The 23,794-nt window shown below is 56.1% G+C and overlaps 1 protein-coding gene across 1 annotated transcript in view; it reads left to right on the top strand.

Annotated features, from left to right (window-relative positions):
* TRIM8 (tripartite motif containing 8) overlaps positions 1–18,020 on the top strand; it is a 28,485-nt gene extending 10,465 nt beyond the window's left edge. The window contains exons 3-7 of the mRNA XM_005508530.3: positions 13,597–13,692; positions 14,565–14,798; positions 15,108–15,139; positions 15,724–15,839; positions 16,509–18,020. Coding sequence (XP_005508587.1) covers positions 13,597–13,692; positions 14,565–14,798; positions 15,108–15,139; positions 15,724–15,839; positions 16,509–17,116 — 1,086 coding nt within the window. The 3' untranslated portion in view covers positions 17,117–18,020. The remainder of the gene's footprint in view (positions 1–13,596; positions 13,693–14,564; positions 14,799–15,107; positions 15,140–15,723; positions 15,840–16,508) is intronic.
* Positions 18,021–23,794: the final 5,774 nt, after the last annotated feature.

The raw sequence follows: 23,794 nt of genomic DNA, 5'->3' as shown, positions 1-23,794 counted from the left end.
AATTTACATGGTACTAATCTCCTTTTATCAAAGTGCTTTTGCAGCAATCTGATAAACCATACCAAGGCGACAAGCAAAAGCTAAACCTCCCTCTGCATGTTAAACCTGCCCACTGGAGTCTTCCTCGGGAAACGTTCCTCCTAAAAGGCAAGGCTTAGCTTTGCAGAACAGACAGGAGGCATCTGAGAAGACAACCTTCACACGTATGCTGCCTCCCAGTAATCATAGACACAGATGTTTGAGGAAAACCTTGTGGTTCTCAAAAGGTGGAGGCTGGGAAAGTCTGTCAGCCAAGGCGGAAGATGGAGGAACCCAGGGGAGCAGGAACCCATGGGGCAGCAATCCCAGGTGTGTCCCATCCACAGGGCATCGTGAATCCCAACCTTGCCTGCTGCTTTGCCTCCGTGGAGCCTGGCTGTTGTTCTGCCCTGCGGAGAGAGCAGGCATTAGCGTTTTGAAGGTCAAGCAGAAATCACAAGCTAGTCCTGCAGCATGGCTGTGCTAGCCAGCAGGTAAGGAGAAGCCACAAGTGCTGGGTTTCTTTGTGGGTGCAAGCTTGCCAGGGGACAAGGAGCTACTGTTGTTGTCTCTCTCCCTGCTCTAGAAAATGGCAGTGCAGTCATGGCTAGAAATGGCTTCTCTGGTTGTACCCTTCATGCTGGCACTGCCCCCTGATCCCTGTGCGGCTCTCAGCAGATCCTGTAACCTTTGTGCCTCCACCGCATCCTCTTTAAAAGAGGATAATGAAACTGAAAGGGGGAAGCAGTGGGTGTTGGAGGCACCTTGGACTGCTGGGCTTGCTGCAGCACTGCTGGTCTGCTGGAGACCTGAGAACCTGGATTTTTGAGTCAGGAGATGAAACACCAGGTGGGGAGAGGGCATCTGGTAAAAGCCACCTCAGTTGTGGATGGAAACTGAGCCACAAATACAGCTCGCACGAATCAGCAGGATGGGGAGCGGAGCAGAGCATTTCCCCTGGCTCCCCAGGAGGATGGAGCTGACTGGGGTCTGAGCTGTCAAGCTCTGACTGCAGAGTCAAACCTGGAAGATAAATGATACTTCAGGGGCCTGAGATCAATAATGTCAAAGGCTGGCCTGTAATCAGGCGAGATTAAAAACCAATGACGGGCCTCCTCCTAGGAGCAGAAGTCAGCACGTTGAAGGAGAGGAGCAGGGTTTGCTCCTTTGTGGTTATTCCCTGGCGGTGCCTGTGTCCAAAACCCACCTTCCCAGGCTGCCCCCTGCAACATCAGCGATTCCCTTCCTCAGTCAACATCAACCAGATCCTGCAGGTCCCCTAGGGCCACCCCCTCTTCACCAGTCCCAGTGCAGCTGGTGCAGAGCATTCCTGCCCTTGGGAGGGCGGCTGAGGTGAAGACAAAAGCAGTGCAGCCTGGTGCTGGCCGCCAGCCGCCTTCACTGCTGGGGGATGAGCTGGGGCTGTGGGAGGCAGCGGAGGCGAGGAGAGGCTGAAGCAGGAGGTCATGTCAGTGGTGTGGGTACCGTGATTTGCTGCGTGTTTTAAAGACGCTTGGCTTTGGGGAGCACACTAGAGAGAGGAAATGGGAAACCTGGCTGCAGGTCACTCTTGACTTTGTCCTGAATATGTTGGTTTTACCTGTGCTTATCAATTAATGGGTGCCGTAAGCGTTTAGCCACATGTGGGCAGGAGGCAGATGGGGTGTGTGGTTGTGCCCATTTTGGGAGTGCTGGAATTCAGGCTTGTCACAGAGGTGGCTTTTCTCCTGGGTGAGCACTGGGCAGGGGGCTCTGCCCCCATGTGCAGCTGGAGTGTGCTTCCCCCAGTAGGCAGCAGCCACAGTCCGGCCAAAGCGGAGAAGGTGGAGTTAATTTATTTGCAGGACCAAATTAAAATAAAATTCAGTCCCTTTTTTCTGTGCATCCTTAGAGGGGTGAACACTCCATCTCAGCTCTGCGGGCAGAACTATGCTGGGGCTCCTGTGAAGGGTGCTGGGAAGTAGGTTTTTGCCTCTTTCCTTCATGCAAGGGTGATTAAAGGAGAAGGGGCCATCTCCTGGAGCTGGAGATGCCACTTGCCTTTGCCCCAGGCTCCTCTTCCCCTTCCTCCCCGCTCCCCCACCCCTTCCCCACCAGGAAGCCTGGCCTTTGTGTGAAGTGATGCCTCCTGACATCAGCCGGCCCCGCGATTTCCTCCGCAGCGGGGAGGGCTAGCAGGCGAGGAGAAGGGTGCTGCGCTCCCCAAGGGCTGACATACGGTCCCAGCCTCTCTGGAGCTGGGGGAGGCTGTGTGCCTGGGCGGCAATGCTGCAGGGTGGTGGTGGTTGCCCCCAGCCCTGCCAACCTGGGTGTTCAGCAAAGCTTTGCCTGCTGTGTTGCGCTTCTGGAAAGCACCGTGCTGGTGCGTTGCTTCTTGCTGCCTGTGACTCTGATTGTTTCAGTGGCAGCATTATTTGACCCCTCCAGGGATGCAGTGTTGGGCTCTGTGTAGGTGAAGCTTGGACAGGGTTGGCTGTAGGATCTTGCTCTGGTGTCAGTGGTCCAGTGCCATAGAGCAGAAGTAGAGGAGCTCGCAGCAAGGCAGGAGCGAGGCTGATGTCTCCTGGGGCCCAGGGCTGCACCGGAGCTCAGGGAGCACCTCGCTGTCCGTGCAGGCAGGGCACAGCTCAGCTGCCGGGGGGTTTACGGGGTGCAGCCTCTTGGCCACTCCTCAGAAAGGAGCTAATGCAACACATGGGAATTGGCCAAGCGCCTGCCAACAAAAAGCCATGGCTGGCGCCTTGCCAGGAGCTCGGGGGCCTCGCATCTCTTTAATTTGAGACGTGTTTACTGGTGGATGGCGTTTTGCAGCTGGCTGGCTGGAAACTACAGGTTCCAGCATGCTCCATCGCATGTCGCCTGGCTGCTGAGCTCCGTCAGGAGCGTGGTACCACGGGTCTTGTAGTCTTGGTGCTCACCGCTGAGGGGGTTTTGCTGCCACAGCAAAGGGCTCCTGTTCAGCATTGCGGGGCAGAGTCAGGCTGTGAGACACGGGGCTGGTCTCTGCATCCTGCTTTCTTATCCTGCCACCACCCACTTGCTCGATTCAAGACCGGGTTGGCCTTTTTATGTCACCAGGCTGGGGAGGGGATCTGGTCCTATTCTTACTCGTGTGCAACGTAAATATTTTGGTCTTGAGTATGTTGCTGGGAGCTGGGTGTCACATTAAAGAGAGTGTGATTCATTCATGCTGTTGCTGCTCAGAGCACAATGAGGCAGCCTTGGGACTGGTCCCAAAGATTTCCTGTGATCTCGGCTGGTGGGGAATTTGGGATGTCACGTTTGACTAAGTCAGAACCCTCTTTGCGCGATTCCTGCAAGCCAGAAGTACTGAGCCAGGTGCGGACTGTGCAGCGCCCAGATTTGTTCTGGCATCCTTCGTTATACAGTGTTTGTTCATGCTGCATTTTTCTTTTTACTGGCTTGTTTGGACACGCACTGGTACATTCACGGCACTCAGGCAGTAACGTGAGTCTCTTTCCCATTAGGAAAGGGGCCAGGATTTGGGGGGGCCGGGAGGGTGGCTTAAGCATAGTTTCTGAGATATTTCCTTCTGTCGCCACACCCTGCATGAAAGAGTAATATCCACGGCTTCAGCTGCTATCACAAGGCTCCGAACGTCTCTTTTTTAATATAGATTGGTATCATTTTGCATTTTAAAGTAAAAACACGCTGCAAGCTGCAGACAGCTGTCGGTTGGCAGCTTTGTTTGAACATCTGGTATTGCTGGGCTGCTGTTCAGTGTGATCTAACTATGGGATTCATAAAGATTATAATCCGGGCTTTCAGATTCTCAACAGCCGCCTCACAACAAAAAAAGGGGGAGAGAAAAAACCCAGCAGGGAGGCAGCTGAGGGGTCCTTGGCGTTCAGCAGGTCGTGGTCGGACCCCTCTCGGATGCCGAGCAGCGGATGGGCTGACTGTACGCCGCCTTGGCTGCCGCAGGTGCTGACGGGCTGATTCCAGCCTGCGAAACGCTGAGTGTTGGGAAGCTGTAGAAGTGCAAAATCCTCTTCTTTTTTTTTTCCTTCCCCCCCCCTTTTTATTTTTTCCAGCTTGTGTGCCGAATCCGGTTGAGTCTCATACTCCTCTGGGTGTTGTCTGGCGCTGGCGAGCTGAAGCAGCAGATTCTGCTGTGGCTTTCGGTAGATGTTTGTAACAGTTGTCTGCAGCAGCAGGACTTGGTTTCTTTTTCTTTAAAGTAAGTGATGGAGGAGCCAAGGCTCACAGTATACATATCGGCATGTCAAAAGCTCGTTTCCAAGAGAAATTGAGTCCCCTTTTCTTGAAGCAACCAAAAAGTTGAGATAGCCACCTCTCTAAGCCACATCCATCCTTCTGTGAGTCAAGCACTTTCACTGGCACCTTTGAGAATTAAGCGGCCTCTAAGCCCCTAGCGGGTTTTATAAATCTTGTTAGTTGATCTGCATTTTTGCAAAGCTCTTTGAATCCAGCCTATTGGTGCATAAGTCACCTTGACTTTCCGCAAGGCTTTGACTCCCAGCTCGCTTTCAGGCTCCATTTGTCAGTCGGAGGTGCACAAAAAAAAATCCCCCCTTATCTTTATTAGGAAAAAAAAAAACACGCTGCCTGGAGAAATCTAGCTATGCTCTAGTTGGTGCAAGCCAGTAACAGAGGTGCATACAAACCTGTTCTGCCCTTGTTTGTGTTGATTTAACTTACCAGTACAAATTAAAATAGCCTTGAGCAGTTGGAAGTTTAACTAGATCATTTAGGAGGGAAAAAAGTAAAATCATGGCCTTTAAACCAAAGCAGGGTTTTCTTTCTAGTGCTGCCTGAGCATGGAGAGGGACTTTGTGCCACCTGTGCAGCCCTACCGCTTATCTCTGGGTCTCGAAGCAAGACACCGATGGAAAACATAGACACAGATTGTCACCTTTGCACACTTATCGGTGGTCTCATGGCTGGGATCTGTGGGTGTGTGTGGGTATGGCTGCTCCGCTGGGTTCTCCCAAAACCCTGCTCGTGCATCCAGATCCTCAGGCCAGGCTCTCTCCAGAGCAGAAATTAGCAGTTTGGGAGGTAGGAACCCTAAGGGGCTGTTGTTCGGATCTCATGTCTTCCCGTGGTGGCTGCAGAGACGAGGTCTTTGGACAGGGAAGAGGCACCTCAGCCTGCAATGGAAGGAAGGGTGGAAGAGGCTGGCTGTGGTTCACCCCTGAGGGAGGGAGCTCTGAGATCACACAGGCCAGCTGGATCTTGAATCCAAGATGTTTATTTGGAAGAGGGAGTGAGGGTTTCTCAATTTTGTAGGGGCTGCAGATGGGGCTAGGTTTGCTGCCAAGCGATGGGAGTGGGTCTTTGCAGGATGGCTGCTTTTGAAGGAAAGGCAGCATGTTGGGAAGATCTTGGGATTCAACAAAGCTAGAGGAGGCTGGGACAGCAGCAGATCGAGGTAGGATTGGAGGTGTTGCCAGAGCCTGTTTACTTTTTGTGGTGGTTATGGAAGGAACGACTCACATATGACATGTCAGAGGAACGGGGCTTGAGTGAGGAGCAGGATTTTGTGATTTGACTGAGTTTCAGTGCTGAGCAACCTCCCATTTCTGCCCAGACTGCCATCACTGGAGCTGGCAGAGTGCTGGTTAGAGCCACTTTGGAAACATGGGCCAGCAAAAAAAAGAGACTGCTTTTTTTTTTTTTAACTGGCTTAATTTTTCAGCTGGATCCGTGGTCAGCAAGGGACAGATGTATGAAAACAGAGACAGAAGAGGGAGAAAAGGAGGTTTGAGCTCCCGTAACGTACATGTAAATTGATGGAAACGTTCAAGAAACCACAAGCATAGAGTGCGCTGAAGGCGGAAAGGGCAGGACTTCTTACACAGCCTCTTAGGCTCTGAAAAACTCTGAAACCTGGTAAATCCCAGTCGGTGCAGCTGAATTTATCTTTTGGCATGGTGGGGAGGAAGCAGAAGGCAGTGTTGGTCATAGGGGCCAGATCAACTCTGGGTGTTGGTGTCAGTCTGGAGTCCCAAGTGGCTGGAAACGGTTGCTCGGGGTGCTTGGGTCTGAAACTTTTTGGGATGTTACTGCCACTGCTGTGGGACCGGTCACTCAAAGGGCGTTTGGTGCTGGGTTGTGCTGGGCAGGGTGAGCTTGTGCTGGGATCTGCAGCTGGAGCCCTGTGCTGGAGAGGCAGCAGCATGAATTTTGGCATTGATTTTAAGCAGCCCCAAACCAGGACATTTTCCCCCTAAAACCAAAAGTCGGGAGGGGGGAAGTGCTTCTCCCTTACATCCCTGGTGGTGGTGAAGATGTGAACCTTGTCCTTATTAAACACAGAGCTGAGCCCTGTGACTCCTCCTGGCTCTCCTTGCTCCCAGGCGAAGGAGGCCTGGACTGTCTTCCCTTCCGAAAGCTGGCCGAGGGGCTGCTGGCCTCCATCCGCACCCAGGCCTGGGTGGGGATCTCCTCTCCCTCCCTTTCAGCAGTGAAAATGATTTCTTGAGCTCCTTGCTGCCCCGAGGGCCTGGTCACGCCTGCAGCTGCAGCCCCAGCAGCTCTCGGAGCTGGTCTCTCTGTCTTGCTCCTGCACCACCCAAAAGCATCTGCTGTCCCCACACTGCTGGGACACAGTGCGGGAGTACATTTTCCATCTCTTCTGGCAGATCTGGGTCAGGGGGTGGCTGTGCTGGCCTAAGTCACGGGCATCACCAAGGCTCATCTTTGTCTTGTGGAGCAGGCGGCATCAGTTGGGACTCACCTGGCTGCACGCTTGGCTTGCAAACCAGCTCCTCCCTCCACATATTCATCTTGCTGGCATGTTTCACCTCCTTTCTTCCTCACCTCCCCACGCTGTGAGCAAGGCTTGACCCTAAGGTCTGGCAGAGTTGGTTCACCCTGCTTTCACTGCCTCTAACTGTGCTTTGCACAGGGGCAGCTCATCTGGCGCTGGTCCGTGATCACCACAGCCTCGCTCCTACCCTCCAACATGCTGCAGAAGTGGCTTTGGTGTTTGGGGTTCCTTTGCTTTGGCAAGCACATCAACCATACTGGGCATTCCATATCCCCCTCCTGCTTCCAGGACTTGTGGGGATTCTGGCACAGAGGGGATGGTTCTGCAGCTACCGGCCTTGTCTCCCTCCTTGTTAATGTCCTTTATCCTCCTTTTTCCCCTCAAAGCAGATCTTTGTCCCTGCTCAGAGGATGCTGACAGCAGTGACAACCGGGCCATGGCTTGAAGTTTTGGTCTGAAAACTGCAGGTAGAGCCCCAGCATCCTTCTCCCATTTGTACGAGAGGCACAGCCACAAATAACCTCTGTGGCAGTGGAGAGCAGGGGGGGACACAGAGGCCTGGCAAGGCAAATTAACATCCTCAGGGTCCTTCTGAAGGTCACTTTCCAATGGAGAATAGGTCCCCGTTTCCTGGCCTTCAGAAATCCTGCTGCTGGCCCCACATGACATAAGGCTTTGTATTTTCCCCTTGCTAACAAGTTCTTCCTTTCTACTGGGTGTAAACAAGGGGAAGAGCTGTCCTGGGCTGTGGGCACTGGCACAGACCCCTGGCGCTCTGGGGTCTGCTGGCTCAAGGCCTGTGGAGGAGCATGGTCTGTTGTGCCCACCATCCTGCCGACCTGAGCAGCCGTGAGTCGTGGCTTGGGCAGCACGTCCAGCTGCTGTGTGCCAGCCACGCTGCAGGGATGCCCTGTACCGGGGTGGGACATGGGGCTTTGCGTCTGGGGTAGCTGATGGCGGTGGAATGTGGGGCTTAGCCTGATGGTTTCTCCTCCCTGGCGTGCTGGGGAAGGCTTGGAGACCAGGCAGCGTCTCACAGGGAGATGGGGACAAGCATCTCCACCCACCCTGGCGTGAGAACAGGGCGGAGAACCGCTCTTGTGAGAGGCACCCTGTATCCTGTTCCCCTAGCTTGGCCCTGGATATTCCGCCTCCGGCCCTTTCCTACAAAGTGCCGACTCTCTTGGTGACCGAGGGGGTCCCTTGATGCTAGCAAGAGACCTCTAATGCCCATGCCCTGCATGACTGCTGCTCCCATCCTTTCCTAGCAATGGCAGCTATTAATATCCCAGAGGCTGTTCCTTTCCCCCGTTTCCTTCCCCAGCTGGGATAAACCAGCCTGATCTCTGTGCAGGGAGCACCATGAGAAGAGCCAAGCCCTGGAGCAGTGTGCGTGTGCTCCGGGCTGGCTGGGGAGAGGTGGAGCTCCTGCTCTGGCCCGAGACCTCCCCTCCTGCCTGGTGCTTACTGTAAATGTGTGCAAGATGAAACTCCAAACAGAAAACATTTCCTTCCTGTCCCTGTAAGCGAATCAACCTCCAGCAAGGGCCACGGAGGGTGTGGGGAGTTTGACAGAGCTGCTTTTGCCTGGGTCTGGTCAGCAGGAGACCATGGGAGGGATGGTCGGGGGTTTGGGCTGTGGAGACAGGTCCCCTTGGGCTGCAGCGGTGTGGGATCTCATGGTTTGAGATCCTGGTTTTGGTGGCACTGGGGTACCGTGGCCCAGAGCAGCATGGTGCCGGTGTGTTGGCAGGTTGGCAGGTGGGGGGACGCTTTCAGGAGGGATGAGAATAGCTCATTGCGTGGGTTTTTCTCAGAAAACTGGCCAGCTGACAGCAGAGTGGGGCTGGGGAGCAGGAAGCCTGTGAGTGGGAGGCGCTGCAAGGAGAAAGGTTGCGCTCGCCTCCTCGGTCCAGGGCTCTCGGTGCATTAAAATTCAGTCGCTGTGACTTCAGGCCCGTCTCCAGCAACATGCTAGGATGTGGGTCTCAATGGGGGCCCTTGATCCCGGTCCTTGGGCTGAGCTGCAGGTGTCTGGAGCCATTCCCGCAACAGGCATCTGCCCTTCACAGCTTCCTCACTCCGGTTCCACCTTCCTCCTCCTCCTCGCCCTTCCTCCCCCTCGTGCTCTGAGCTGCTCCCTCAGTTCTGGCTTTCCGGTGGTTGCAGACAATGTCCTTATTCACTCGGTGCTGGGATTTGGCGGCGAGGGGAAGGCCCGGGCGTAGAGGAGGAGGAAGGAGGGAGGCAGAGGAGCAAGCGTGCCGGTCCTGGGCCAGCCGTCCAGCTGCAGTTAAAGGCTGTCTGTGGGGCAGGCTGGCTTCCCACTCCCCCCGCTTTCCTATGGGAACGAGAGCTCTGTGCTCTTGTGGTTTGTCCACCTGCCCTCCTGTACTACCTTCTGAACCCGCAGCTGTTTTCAGCCCAGTTTGCTGGGAATTAGCACCCTGCGAGCATCCTGCAGGTCAGTGTGCATGGACGTGGTTGCTTTTCCCAGGGTACCAGCCCTGAAGGATGCACAACCCTTATTAGACATCAAAGAAGCTGCATGGGCCTCACTTCACCCATGAACATGGTAAAGCTTTTCACTGCTGCCACTCTCGTTTAAAACCAGAGCTGCTCGGTGGGTTGTGTGGCATCTTTTTGGCTTTGATGATGGTGCCAGGCTCCTTCCTGATCCCACTGGACGTCAGACAGGGGCTGGCAAGTGCTTGAACCCCTGGGGAAGGGGTGCTGCAGGCTCTCCCCGCCAGCTCTGCCCAGGAGGCACGCAGGGACCCTGGCCATCCTTGGAGCAGGTGACACCTTGAGGCACATCGTGAGATTTTGCTGCAGTGGTGCTGGCCCTGGAGCCATGAGCTGCTGGGGGCTTCAAAGCAGGGATGAGGGGAGCACTGGGCTCCTGGCAGGGCAGGGACATAATCCACTGTTATCGTGGGCTCAGCAGCAACCGCAGACTTAGCCCTGTCCTTTGGGAGATGACAGTGGTGAGAACAGCCCGAGACAAGCCAGGGAGACATCTTACCCACAGGTTTGTCCCTGCCTGGGAGGTCTCGAGTGTGAGCTCCTTCCCATACCCCAGTGCCCCTCTTTGCAGTGGGGGGTTGCTTGGCCAGCTGAGCTGGACCCATGTGTGTGACACAGCCGATGCTTGTGATGCTGCAGCCATTTAATGACTCTTGGATGAGGACCCCACGTGTCCTGCGTTATCCTCGTTAAACTCTTTATTTCCATCTTTCTGTCTTGTGGCTGCAGACACTTAATCTTGCAGAAGTTCTGCTCTGCTGGGGCAGCCCTGTCCCCTGGCAGACATCCCCCTGTCCGCTGCCTGGGGAGCTGGACGTATCCTGCACTGGAGTGGCTGCTGTTGCCAGTGCAGAGCTGCCCGTGTCCAGGCTCGGGGGGCCAGACCAGGCGGTGCAGTGTGGTGTGCAGGGGGCGAGGGCAGTTTCCCTGGCGGCGGTGTCCTCCCAGGAGCACTGGGCAGATAGCAACGGCCAGCGAGCCTTTCCCCAGCACCATCCCACGGGGACCAGCTGTGCATGTCCTTCCCACAATGAGACCTTGCAGCACTTGTCTCCCTTCCTGCAGAGGTAGCCCTCCAAGCAGCATTTCTGTCCCAGTGCACGACCTCAGTACCCACCCAACTTGCCACGATTGCTCCCAGGGTGCTTCCTGCTCTGCATGGACTCCTGATCAGTGCACTAAAGATAATTCTGCTCGTCTCTCCTTCCACCTTCAGTGATCTTTCTCTTGTGTGGGGTTGATGCCCATGGCATGTTTGCAGAGAGCCCCACTAACCTCCTCTTAGGGCTCAGCCTTTTTTCTGTCTCCCCCTTTATTTTTTTCCCATGAGGAGGGGGGAGATTCCTTGCAACTCCAGCAGAATAAACTGGTGTCTGTTGACTATGCCCATCTCACTGGGGCCTGTGGGGTCAGGGTGGACCAGCCACTTACCCCTGCCACAGATTAACTTATTAATTCATTAGATGGGTTCACTCTCAACTGGTGTTGGAATACAGAGCATTTTCAGTGGCTGTTTTGCAAACTGGCAGCGTGTCTTGGAATAGACAAACTGGGATCATGGAGTTGCTCGGAGCCCAGGAAGGGCACTGTACGGAGGGAGCTGCGGTTCTCCCAGCAGCAAGGTCATGCATGAAATATGAGAAATTACCCTGAGAAATTCTGGTCCTGGAGGAGGAGGAGTTCATGACTTCAGAAATGCCGGATCTGGGAGGGGATGCAAGGAGAAGGGATATGTTTTCCTTTTCAAAATACCTAAGGAATTCAGCCCGTGCTGTGGAGACAATGAGATTTCTCCCCTCGGTGCCAGAAGGAGTAGTTCATACCTACGTGTCTTGTTAAGGTTTCAGTTGCCATGGGTGAAAAGCCCTCACATCCCACCGCAATCCCAGGCATGTATGGTTTTTAAATCGCCCTAAAATCAAGAGAGTGGCTCAAATGTGAGATTTAAAGAAAACACTGCATGTCCTCTGTTCTCTCTGATTTTTGTGGCTGTAGATTGGATTTTGGTCACCTTTTCCAGCTGTGAGGGCCTATTAAATTAACTTTCATTTATAGAAGTTATTTTAATATATATATTTTTATGTATATATTTGTGGTTTCGCATAATTGTATGATTCCGGGAGCAAAGCACTGTGAGGTTTGTTACAAAACACAGAGGTTGGCAGCTCTGCCACGGCAGCTGCGGGGCGGCGGGAAGGGGACGATGGTACGTGCGTGTCCGGGGCTGTCCGGTCCAGGCCTCAGGGGTCCCTCATGCTGGTGGGGCTGGCCGGGTGGTGCATGCAGTGATGGGAAACCCTGCTTTTCCCTGTGAGAGCATCCTGGTAGCATCGGGGGAAAGAGCAGGGGCTGCCTCGATTGACCTCCCACAAGTAGGGATGTGGGAAGGCATCTCCTTCCCCAGAACAGGTGTTTTTTCTATCAGTTGACTGCGATTTCAGTGGGGAGATTCCAGCCTGTGGATGCTGGGGCAGGACCCAGAGCTGAGTGCACTGTGCTCCACACCAGACCTGCGCAGGGGGATGTTGCAAACCGTGTTTTCAGCCAGCAGTGCTTGGGAGCAGGTTGTGTCGTGCACTTGCATGAACTGCTGCCAGAGCAGGGTGCTGCGTGCCGCCTCTCTGCCCGGGGCTGCTGCCTGTCTGCCCCACGGCTCTGCCTGGAGCCGGACCCAAAACACTGGCTGAGCCCCCAGAAAAGCCACCAGCAGTCCTGGCACAGGACCTGGGACGCAGTTCCTGCCTGCGCCCTTGGCTTTCTCTGAGCAATTGGGGTTGCATCCACTCTCCAGAGCTCAGTTCCCAGTGTGTGCAACCCGTCAGCAGTTTGCAGCCTCTTAGCACTGCAGCAGCTCAAATAACAAGCCTTTTACTATGAAAAAATGAGATTTTTAATATGTGCATCAAATTTTTCTCCATGTTGATGCTCCCACCTATTCAGCTGGTCTTAAAAAAAGCAGCAGCGATGCCTTTGGGTGCTTGCAAGCCCCCGTGTTTCTGTACCCACGCGCCAGCAAATGTCCCCCCATGCCTGGGGGTCTGCGTTGCTGTTGCTGCCCCTTGGGCCTTGTTTCAGTGGATGTACTGTCTGTGTGTCCCTCTGCACGTGCGTGGGTGGGTGCACGCGTGTGGCACTGGGCACATATGTGGAGTGTGACTGTGAGTGGGAAGCCAGATTTTTTTTTAGCTCCTCGTTATTATTAGTGGTAGGAGCCCAGCAGCAGTGAGGCTGGAGGTGCCTGAGACCTTAAGAAAAACAACAGGAGGGAGGAGGCTTCGCATTCCTGCTCCCGAATTGAGTCGGAGGTGACAGCCTTTCCCTGCAATGCAATTAATCCCGGCAGCGCCTCTGCCACCCTCCCCCTCCCGCCTCGTCCAGGAATTAATTACTTGATTATAAATCCCCGAGCGACGGTTTATAATAGCAATAATCCCCTCGAAATACGTCCTCACTGCCGCTTTCTTCCCATCTCGCCCTCGTTGTTGAGAGTCACCAACACTGCATCCCTATGCGGGGCGAAGCTGTTCTTACCCCCCGGTGTGGTGGCTTTCCCCCGGGATAACCACTGGGGGGGAAGAGCTATAATAGGAGTTGATTTTGAGGGGTGTTTTGGGAAGCCCTGCCCCTGCTCACAGGGACAGAGCCATTCTCTCATGGGTCATGGGTTTCACCCTGGCCGGGGAAGCATGCAAGAGCGAGGCGCTCGCACCGATGGCTGGGGATAAGGTTTTGTCCCAGTTATTCAGCTGATAGCCCCGGCCCAGCCCCGAGGAGTGGGGGCCGGGGCTGGCAGTGTGGCTGGGGGAGACCTCATTCCTCCTCTCTCTGTCCCTCCCAATTACACTGACGCTGGCTCTGGGGCTTGTCATGGTGGCAGGGAAGGGAGAAAGGATTTGGCGTAGTGTACGGGGGCACAAAGGGGGTGGCGATGTCTCGCGGGAGCCTGCCGGCAGTGGGTGGTGTGCCTCCAAATAGCGCTGCCAGAGTGGGAAAGGAGCCTGTCCCTGACTCCCCAGGGCGTGGCAAGAGGCTGCCCCCATCCAGGGGACCCAAATCAAGGTCCCCAGCTGATAAAGAACCCCAGCACACATGGCCCCTCTGCGTGGCCATTGAAACAGTGAGGTTTCCACCTGCATCAGACACATGGGGTTTTCAGCTTGGTGATGGCATCCTGCTGGGAAAAAGCACCCTCCTCTCCAAACCGTGTGGGCAGAGCTGGTGCGGGTGGCACCGAAGCTTCCCAGCACGTGTGGCCGCCGGGCTCTGACGGCTGCTTTTCTCTCCCGTCTGTGCAGAAGATGCTGATGAAGCAGCAGGACCGCCTGGAGGAGCGGGAGCAAGACATCGAAGAGCAACTCTACAAGCTGGAATCGGACAAGCGGCTGGTCGAGGTAGCTGGTGCTTCACCCTGCTGTGGCCAGCCCTGGGGACTGTCACCCCATGGCGCGATGGGGACAGGTTCCCAGGATGCAGGGGCAGGGAGGAGGGAGGACATGCAGGGGAAGAGCAGCTGGCCAGACCTGCTGTCTCCATTCCTGTCCTGGCAGTCGTATTTTTGGGCGATTAAATGTGTCTGAGGCTGCCCTACAGCCTTGTGGGTCCTGGAGTTGAGTTGGGAGGCAAGGAATGAGGCTGTGCTTAAGTATCAGGTGGCCCCTCCACCTCAGCCCAGCACAGCCTTCCCCAGGCCACCCTCTTCATCCGGAGTGCAATGGGAGGGTCTGGAGATAGGAGAACCTCAAATAGACTGCTGAAATATCCAGCAGGTGGAAGAGATGTAAGCGTTTTGCTGGGACACAGGTAAAACAAGATTAGCTCATGGTCCTTAAAGCCGCTTGGCCTCCCAGACCGTGGAGGGAAGGGCTCTGAAGTGTGTGTGGCATGACCTTATCGTGGGGTGGGGACGAAGACAGGGGTGAGGATGAGGATGGGGCTGGGCAGTGTTTCTCAAGGGAGCACATCTGCCTCGGTGCAGCAGGTTGTTGCTTGGCATTACCTCTCAGAGGTGATCCCCACCTGCACCCCAGGAGGTAGGCCCAGGGGATCTGCTGGTTTAGCCAAAGCTCCACAGTCTCTAGCACACAGGAGTCCCACACAGCAGCTGACCACAGAGTTTGGTCTGTGTGGCTGTTGGAGGAGAGCAGAGTTGTAGTGCAGCTCTCAGTTTGTACCCACCTCTGCTGGGGAAAGGACCCAGGTGTCCTGGGCCATCACAGCAGAGGTTGGAGGGTGCAGGGGGCCTGACCCTTCTCCTCTCCCTCAGGAGAAGGTGAGCCAGCTGAAGGACGAGGTGCGCCTGCAGTATGAGAAGATGCACCAGATCTTGGATGAGGATTTGCGGAAGACCATGGAGATCCTAGACAAGGCCCAGGCCAAGTTCTGCAATGAGAACGCAGCCCAGGTCCTCCACCTCAACGAGCGCATGCAGGAGGCCAAGAAGCTCCTCAGCTCAGTCCAGGTCATGTTTGACAAAACTGAGGACATCAACTTCATGAAGGTGAGACGATCTGCTTGTGCTGGGGGTGAGAAGGGGCTGGGGGAGGTCTGGCTGTGTGGGGAGAACCGGGGAGGTGTGGGGCATGTTGGTGAGCCGGCGGGGGGCAGTGACCAGGACTAACTGATGCCTCTGGAGGGCTCAGCGGTCTCACTGCTGGAAGGTGAGGAGCAGTGGGGCAGTCTCAGCACCAGCCTTATATGAGGAGGTGCTGCAGCTGGAGATGGGGCTGGGGCAGCCTGTGCTGGGGAAGAAGGAGCTGCAGCGACAGGGACTGTCCTTACTGACCAGGACTTCTCCTTCCCCTCCTAGAACACCAAGTCTGTGAAAATCTTAATGGACAGGTAAGTGTGGCTGGGCAGGTGCGTTTGGGGGCAAAGGGGACTGTTGTGGGGGCAGCAGCAGTACAATGTCCAAGGGAGGAGCAGGACTGGGGATGCTGCTGGGCCTGGGAGAGGCATGTTCTGTGCCTCAGTTTCCCTCTGTGTCTGGGAGGATGAGAAATCCCCTCCTGGGGCACTGAATCAAGTCTTCACCTTAGACCGGGGAAACGTAGTGGTGTGTTTGTGGAAGAGCAGAGCTGGGACCCAGCACCCCAGCCGGGATGGAACCAGCTGGTTTGGGGCGCAGGGCTCAGTCCAGCTCTGCTTATCTCCTCTTCCCTCCAGGGCCCAGGGTTAAAGCCAGCACTAGCAGCGTGGGGGTGAGCTGGGGTGCTGATACAGGGGCTGTGAGATGTACACAATGGCACAGGATGTTCACAGCAAGGCTGGGTTGGAAGGGACCCCACTGCCCTTGGTGCTGCCTCCCCTGGGGAAGGGGTTCAGCCCTGGGAGAGTGCTGGGAAAGGAGTGTGGGGGCTTCCTGACCCTCTCCTGAGTGTGCTTTGTCCCTCACACCTCTCCTCTCTGCGCACGGTCCCCATCAGGACCCAGAACTGTACAGGTGGCAGCCTACCCCCACCCAAAATTGGCCACCTCAACTCCAAGCTCTTCCTGAATGAGATCGCCAAGAAGGAGAAGCAGCTCAGGAAGTTGCTGGAAGGTGGGTGAAGCCTGAGGGGTACTGGGTGGGGGGCATGGGACCTCTCTGCCTCCTGTATCCATGGCTGGCTGCCCTGTGGATCCCAGTACAAGAGGATGGGGAGAGTTGTTGGGGTGCAGGGCCCTCTGGGAACCCCTCTGTGGTCAGTGGGGTCAGGACACGGAGATGCCATGAAGCCAGCTCCTGGCTGTCCCTAGGACATTTGCCTTGGCTTGTGAAACAGCTGTGTTTTGGGGTGACACAGCGGACAGGCCGGCCATCGGCAGGAAGAGTCGGTGGCAAGATGTGGGTCCCAGAGCTGCCACCCCACACCTGGGAACTGACCACGTCCTGGAAGGGCTTCCCAGTCCTTCTCCTTGGGGATTTGGATTTGTCACCCCGGCGGTCCCTCTCGGATCCTGTCACAGATCCCATGGTCACGAGCTCAAAGCCCCAAGTGCTGCTCTGAGCTTGCTGGCAAGGTCCCAGAACAGGACCTGCAAATTCGCCTGTGTACAGCCATGTGCCCAGTTTGCCGCTGGAGGGGTGGCTGGGGGACCCTCTGCTCATGCAGGGCTGGACCGCGGGTCTCGGTGCTTCGCTGTGAGTTCAGACCGGCAGCCAGAGCACCGGGGAGCTGTGCTGTGCTGTGCCGTGCTTGACGCAACCCTCTTCTGTTCCCCTCCGCAGGTCCTCTGAGCACCCCGGTCCCCTTCCTGCAGAGCATCCCCATGTACCCCTGCACCGTCAGCAACTCTGGCGCGGAGAAGCGCAAGCACTCCACCGCCTTCCCCGAGGGCAGCTTCCTCGAGCCATCGTCCGGGACTGTGGCGAGCCAGTACATGAGCCAGGGCGCTTCGGCCGGCGAGGGGCAGTCCGCACAAGCCATGGTGCCTTGTAGCTCCACGCAGCACATAGTTGGACTTCCCAGCGGCCCGCAGCCGGTGCACTCGGGCTCCGTCTTCAACCCATCTCACTACCCCAACACCACGTCATCTCAGCAGTCCGTGCTCTCCCAGTACGGCGGGCGCAAAATCCTCGTCTGCTCAGTGGATAACTGTTACTGTTCCTCCGTCTCCAACCACAGCGGGCACCAGCCCTACCCGCGGTCGGGACACTTCCCCTGGACGGTCTCCTCGCAGGAGTACTCGCACCCGCTGCCGCCCGCCCCTGCCGTGCCCCAGTCGCTCCCGGGACTTGCCGTGAGGGAATGGATTGATGCATCCCAGCAGCACGGGCGGCAGGATTTCTATAGGGTCTACGGCCAGCCATCGGCGAAACACTACGTCACCAGTTAACCGTCACTCTCCGGAGAGTCCCGCTCCATGATGTGTTTGGAGAGAAAAGTATGAGTTGGGTTGGCTTTTTTTTTTCCTTTCCTTTTAAATCAAACCCAATTTTTTCCCACCTCGCACCCCTCCAGGATTTTGGGGAGGGTTGTTCTTTAATCTCTCTCTCTTTTCTTTTTTTTTAATCCTTTTAATTCCTTTTTTTAATTTAATTTTGCAAAGTCCTTCCTGCCCCTCGCTGGGAAAAGACGAGGGAGATATTACTGAGAAGAAATTGATGGGGATTTCAGTCGGGCGTCTGGGTCTGTGCATCGTACTCTTCCTCACCCCTCTCTGCCTTCGGGAAACTTCAGAAGGGACAATGGCACCTTCTCTCTTCCCATTTCTCTGAGTTCATTTCTTTTCTGGTTTGGTTCAATTTTTCCCCTTTCCCCACCCCTCTCTTTCCCTTTTTAAGAAGAAAAAAAAGAAAAAAAATCTATCATTGATTCAATATGAAACAATACTTGTAGATTTTGGGTTTGTTACCTTTATTTTTTTTTAAGGCATTTTTTTTTTGTGTTATGAGGCCCCTTCTCATGCATATTGGCATTTTTTTTTCCTCCTTTCAGAGATTTGTAAATACACAATGGCAGGAAATTTAATGCACAAACAAAAAGGGAAAAGAAACTTTAAAAAAAGAAAAAAAAAGAATAAATAAAAAAAAATCTGTTCTAGTTTTCAGGAGGGGAAGCGTGGCCAGATACACCCCCCTCCTGCGTATCGCTGATGCAACTTCCTGTAACAAGCACTTTGTATAAAAAAAAAAAGTGGACTTCCTGCTATAAGGCACAGGTATTTATTCTGTAACCGATTTTAGAACACACACACACACACACAAAATATTCAAATAAATGTGATCACTTAGTGCAAACGCCTCGCTCTGCTGCAGCTCGTCCCCGGGAGCGCCGGCTCCGGCGCGAGGCTCCACCGGCTTTGGCTCCCCGCCCCGCGGGTGCCCGCCTGGGGGGATTCTCTGCAGGGCTGTTTGGGAGGGAGCAGCTCGGGGACGGGGTGACAGAGGGTCCCGGCTGGGGAGGGGTCCCCACCGGTGCCCGTCCCGTGTCCCGGTGCCGCAGGGAGGGGTGCTGGAGCCGTGGCTCTGTGCCGTCTCTGTCCCAGCGGGTGAGGATGTGAGTCAGGGACAGAGCTGCTGGGTCGTATCCTGCCCACAGCCTCCGGAACAGTCCCCATCGTGTGACGGGGACGGCGGCTTTTCTGCCTCCGCCGTGCCGGCACCCAGCCCTTGAGGCTTTTCCCCCCTGCACAGCCCCTGCCCCGTGGGGCTCTGTGGGCACTGGCAGCACCTTGGGCTGGCTCCATGCTCGGCCAAGGCTGGGAGGGCGAGGGGGAAACCTTGGGCTGGCGCGTGTGGCGCAGGCGTGGGCTGTCCTGGCTATGGTCGTGCAAGGGCGAGCTCTTCAGCTGGGGAGAACGCAGCCGGCTTCGCACAGCAGAGCAGCGTCTCAGAGCCGTTAGGGTTTTTCCGTCGCTGTCTTCAGGCTTGCCTGCTTTAATTTTTTTCCTGTTTGCAAAACGTCCCTGGTTTTGTTCCTTTTTGGATTCCCCCCATGCTGCCTCGGTGGGAAACGGGAAGGGGATTGAGTCTCAGTGAGCGGAACCCAGGGAGCAGCGGGTCCGAGGGAGGGGGACCCTCGCACCCAGCTCCCCCCATTCCATCCTGAGGCAGGTGGATGTGAATCCCTTGCAAACAGGGCCCCTTTCCAGGCTGCACTGGGGGGCAGCACCCTCTGTGCTCCGTGCCACCCTGCGCACAGGGTGCGGAGGGCTTTTCCCAGCCCTGTCCTGCTCAGACGCTTCAGGAAACACCCAAACCGTTGGGGTATTTGGGGGTTTACTTCTTGGGCACCAGTGAAGCACCCCAGGGCAGCAGGAGGGAACAGAATTCTCCCAGCTTCCTCCGCAGGGACCCTGCACTGCCTCCTCCATGTCTGCATGGCCAGAGCCGAGGGGCGAAGAGCCCCCGTGGTGATGGAGACACTGAAGCAGAGGCGAGATGGGCTATGTCTGTCCCCAGGGAGGGGGGCCCAGGAGGGTCCCTGATGCACAGTCAGGGCCACCCCCCACCCCAGGGTGATCCCCAGCTATGGCCCTTATGTTTGGTGCTTTCAGGTTTTCCCTCCCAGCTGTCCCCATCATCATCATCTTCGTCCTCCTCAGCACAGCTGCCTCCCCCGCTGCGAGCAGGCAGCTGCCAGCCCCACACAGGCATTAGAGCACCTGTCACCGACAGACGGGGGGATGCGAGCGCAGCTCCCACCCTGCAGGGTGACCCCAGGGGCTCAGGACCTGTTCCCACCACAGATCACCCTCACCCTGCGCCTTCACCTGAGGGAGGAGCCCAAAAACGGGGTGCCCCTTGCAGAACCCTGGTGCTGTGGTCAGTCCGGCACCACTAGCTGGGAGGAGGACCCTGGTGTCCCGGCTACCTGCAGCATGGCACCATCACACCCCACGCATTGCCGGTGGCAGGGAGGGAGGCGATGGCCCCCCAGGGTCACCCCTGAGCAGTGGGAGGAACGTGCGCCCTTGGCCCGGTTGTGCTAATGGTGTCCCGAGCTGCTGGGGGGAAAGCACCGATGCTCGGGTGCTCAGGGGGGTTTTGTTGATGGATGGCTCTGTCCAGGGGGGGTTAAAAGCAGGGGGAGCAGAGAGACATCCATAAACAGCTCAAGTTGTGAATGGAGAGAGACGGATTAGGAGCCGGGTGAAAACATGTCACACGGTGGAAAGAAAAATGAGCAGCTGGGCCAGACCAAATTGGTGCCTGATGAAGGACGTGGGGCCTGGTGGAAAAAGGATCCCAGGGCTGGCGGTGCTGCGCGGGGGAGGCTGATGGGGAACAGCTGGAGCTGGGCACGCACATCTGGCGGAACAGGGCGAGGGGAAAGGTGGCGGCACTGGTAACCGCTGTGCCTCTGGCCACCACACTTGGGTTGCAGGGCACCCCCAGATCGGTGCCAGGAGAGGGGCTGATGCTTCTTTTCCAGGTTGATTCTGGGGAAGGGGTGGCAGTGCCATGGCCCCGTCCTTCAGAAGGGATTTACTTGTTGGGGTTTGTGCTCCACCATGCCGAGGGGTCCCCAGGTGGAGGAGCCGCTGCCTCTTCCTCCATTTGCATACATGTAAATCAACAATCAACATAATGAGGGCAAATGCAAACCAGGCTTTGAGTTTGCAACCAAGTCCTATTTTTAACCTTGGAAAAGGGTTTCGTCAGGAGCCACAAGCCCGGCACCAGTACCTGTCGCCACGTCCAGCTGCATGGGCGCTCACACCCATCCCTCGCACAAAGTGCTGCTGACCCCACGGCCACCAGTGGGTCAGCGCTTACTGTGCTCAGCTCCCAGTACCCAAGGAAACAGAAATCTCACGTCTTCATGGAAAGAATGCCAACACGACATCCCAGCCCAGCTCACGGGAGCCTTTTTGGTGGCTGTGTCCCACCCACCAAACCCCCGTGTCCTGCTAGAGCTGGGCGTGCGCACCCGGGATAAAGCCCCTGTGCCCCGGCAGTGAAGCCCCGTGCTTAAACATGAGGGGTATATTTAGGCGGCATCAATTTAAGTTCACACATCAACCTTATAAATATGAAAGCCCATCTCAGAGAGATGTTTAAGATACCTCATCAGCCCTTGGAAAATATGCAGGAATATTAATTAGCTAGATTTGGGTATTATCTTGTAATGAATAAATGAAGAGACTCGCTGCCTAAGATGAATCCCTGGCAGCTTATGTTTTTTTCTGTGTTTTTTGGTTTGGTTTGGTTTGCTTGTTTGTTGTTCTGTTTTGTTGTGGGATTTTTTGTGTTTTGTTTTCGGTTTTGTTTTGTAAGAAAAGTGTGTTTCTAAGGTAACTCACTGTTTTTAATGCAAGGCCCATGGAGAGGCTCAGGGATGTGGCCGTGCCGCTGCTGGGCAGGGTGGGACATTCATGGTGCTCCTGACCTGGCAGGGCCCCAGTGGCCCGTGGTTTACACCCCCTGATTTGGTCCCAGCTGGCTGCAGTGCCTCTGGGGGCAGCGGAACGGGGACAGGGTTGGAGCCCTGCCCTGGCCGCAGCAGCCCCAGGCCCAGGATGCAGGAGGAAAGTGCAGCCTTGGCTCTTTCAAACCTTATTTTTGGCTTCTTCCCCTCCGGCCCTCCTGCTCCGCTCCCCAGGCTGCTTTGCTCCCCCCAGCCGGGCCAGGACGGGAACTTCCCGGTTGCTGTAGAAACCCAGATGAAGGACATGGTTCAAATGAAAAACGCCAAACAAGAAATGGCTTTGTGTGCACCCAGACGGATGCTTTGCCATGCTGAGATGCAGTGACTTCGGGCCCTTCTTCGGGGGACCTCGTGTGGCTGCGGGGCTGTGGGGACAACAGAGGCTCCCTGCCAGCCCCAAAACCCTGCACTGAGCTGTGACTGGAGGCTGGGCTTCCGCAGGAAAAGGGGTTTGAGGGTCTCCATCACCCACAGGTGACCAGAGCACCGCTGCACTGCCGGATGCAGCAACCGCTGGGGTTTTGCTATCCCTGCCAGCTCTGGAACCATCTCTGCACCTGGCCTTAAAGCTGAAGGACCCCTGGGACCCCAAGGGGCTTCACCACCTGGTTTGCAAGGTTTTGGGGTAGCGGAGCAGTTTCCAGCTGCTGGGAAGGGGCTCAAGGTTGAGTGAGGAACAGCCCTGGTGGAGGTGGCTGGGGGTGCACAGGCCTCGAGGTCCAGGCTGGGCTGAGCCGAAGGGCCAGGGGGCAGAGCCGTGTCCCGTGGGCGCAGCCGCTGCCACCCGGGGAAGCGCCGCCGTCCCCGTCCTCGGCCCCGGCGCGTGGCGGCTGGCGGGGCCGGGGTGGCGCGTGGGTGCGGGGCGCTGCCGGCTGCCGGAGCTGCCATTGTTCGCCTTCAATCAAGATGTTTCAGGCAGAATGAAAAGCACCAACTGGGGAAATCATCATCACAAAAAATCTTGCGCCTGCAAAATAGGTCAAGTAAGACTCAAAAGAGAGAGAGTGTCTGATCTGCATTGCAAGGAAGAATAGCAACAGCTGTGATCTCCAGTATATATGGATGGGCCGGGGGGGGATAAATATATATATCTATGCATATGTATAACCGCTTACAGCTGTTGGGCCGTATGTTCATTAGGGCCAACTGTTTTGGAGGCAGAGGGATCAGCGCTAATCGGGAAAGGGAGTTTATCATTACATTCAGAAGCAAAAGTGTCAGAAGCAACTGCGGCCCCCCTGCCCCGCAGCCCACACCAGCTGTGCCGCGCTGAATGTGCTCGATTCAGTGGCCCCGCCGGGCCCGCAAGAGCTGCAGCTTCTGCCCTGGCTCTGAAAGCGCCCACAAGCCTCAGCCCAGCACCCTGCCCGGCCCCAGACCCAGGGGCTGCCCCCAGGTGCGCAGGGCATGCTGTGCCTCAGTTTCCCCATTCCCCCAGACCAGCTCTCCATGACCACATCACCTCCCTGGCCCCCCACAGTGTGGCCCCCTCAGTTATCCCTGCCTGGTGCTGGCCTCACAGGTGCTGGCTATAAAAATGAACTCAAAATACATATAAATCCTCCTGTCTGACATCAGGGAGGGTGATGGAGCCGGGGCAGGACAGCTGCTCGGACACCCCAAGACGCCGGGCTCTGCCTGGTCGCAGGCACCGCGGTGTCCCAGGCCCATGGGTGATGCTGGCAGCGTGGGGGGACCCGCGCCCCCTGGCAGCGTGCACCTCAGCACCCCCAGCCCTGACAGCTTTCCTGCCAGCCAGAAAAACATTGAAACTCGCAGGATCCGGCTCCCATCAGTAGCATAAAATAAAGGTTGCGAAGCCAAGCAGCAAGGACAACGTCTATTTAAAAATACCTCTCATCCAGATGATTTATTTGCAGGGCGCTCCTGCCAGCTCCTAACACAGCTCAGGCTTGGGGCCTTACCTACCTGACAGCTCCCCTTCCTCGTAGGATTATTTATCTGGGGCTGCGTTTGGCTGCCCAGCTGTGCTGCCCACAGCGCTGCGGCTCGGAGCCGCATGGTCACGGCACGTTGCAAGCAGAGGAGCTACTTCCAACCTTTGCTCTTCTGAATGGAATATTATTTATTTTTTAATTTTCTTTTCCCATTAAGAGGGATATAGATGCTCATCTTGGTCAGCTGGCTAAACAGGAGATGTGGAGGGGGCACCCCGGCCCGTGCTGTTCCCAGTAAGCCTTTCACGGCTTCCCCCAGTGCAGGCGCAGCCCAACTGCGGTTGTACAGGAGTTTTGCTTCCAGCCGGTGCTGGGAAGGGAAATAAGTGAACAGATTGCAATAAAAAAATCCAACAAGCCCAAATTCAGCCAACTGAGCCCGAAGCTGCAATTTAGCCGGGAGCCAATCACAAGGCTGCGGTGTGAGCTTGTTTCCACTTAAACAAAACAAAATAAAAGAAAATTACAAAAGCTCCAGCGCAGCAGCTGGGTGGGCGCCCGGCCGGGTGGGCAGCGGGGCTGGGGCGCAGCCCCTCGCCCACACGTGTCCCAGCAGGGCTGGGGGTGCCCGTGCAACAGGCGACAGCTGAAATCTTGGGCTGTGCAGCCCCCGACGGTTCCTCTGCTCTGATAAAGGCAGTTGGCCAGGGGCTGCGAGGCTGTAAAGAAGAAGGAAACACTGG

Source organism: Columba livia, chromosome 6, assembly GCF_036013475.1.
Source record: "Columba livia isolate bColLiv1 breed racing homer chromosome 6, bColLiv1.pat.W.v2, whole genome shotgun sequence".
Classification (NCBI taxonomy): domain Eukaryota; kingdom Metazoa; phylum Chordata; class Aves; order Columbiformes; family Columbidae; genus Columba; species Columba livia.
This window is presented reverse-complemented; position numbering and strand designations above follow the sequence as displayed.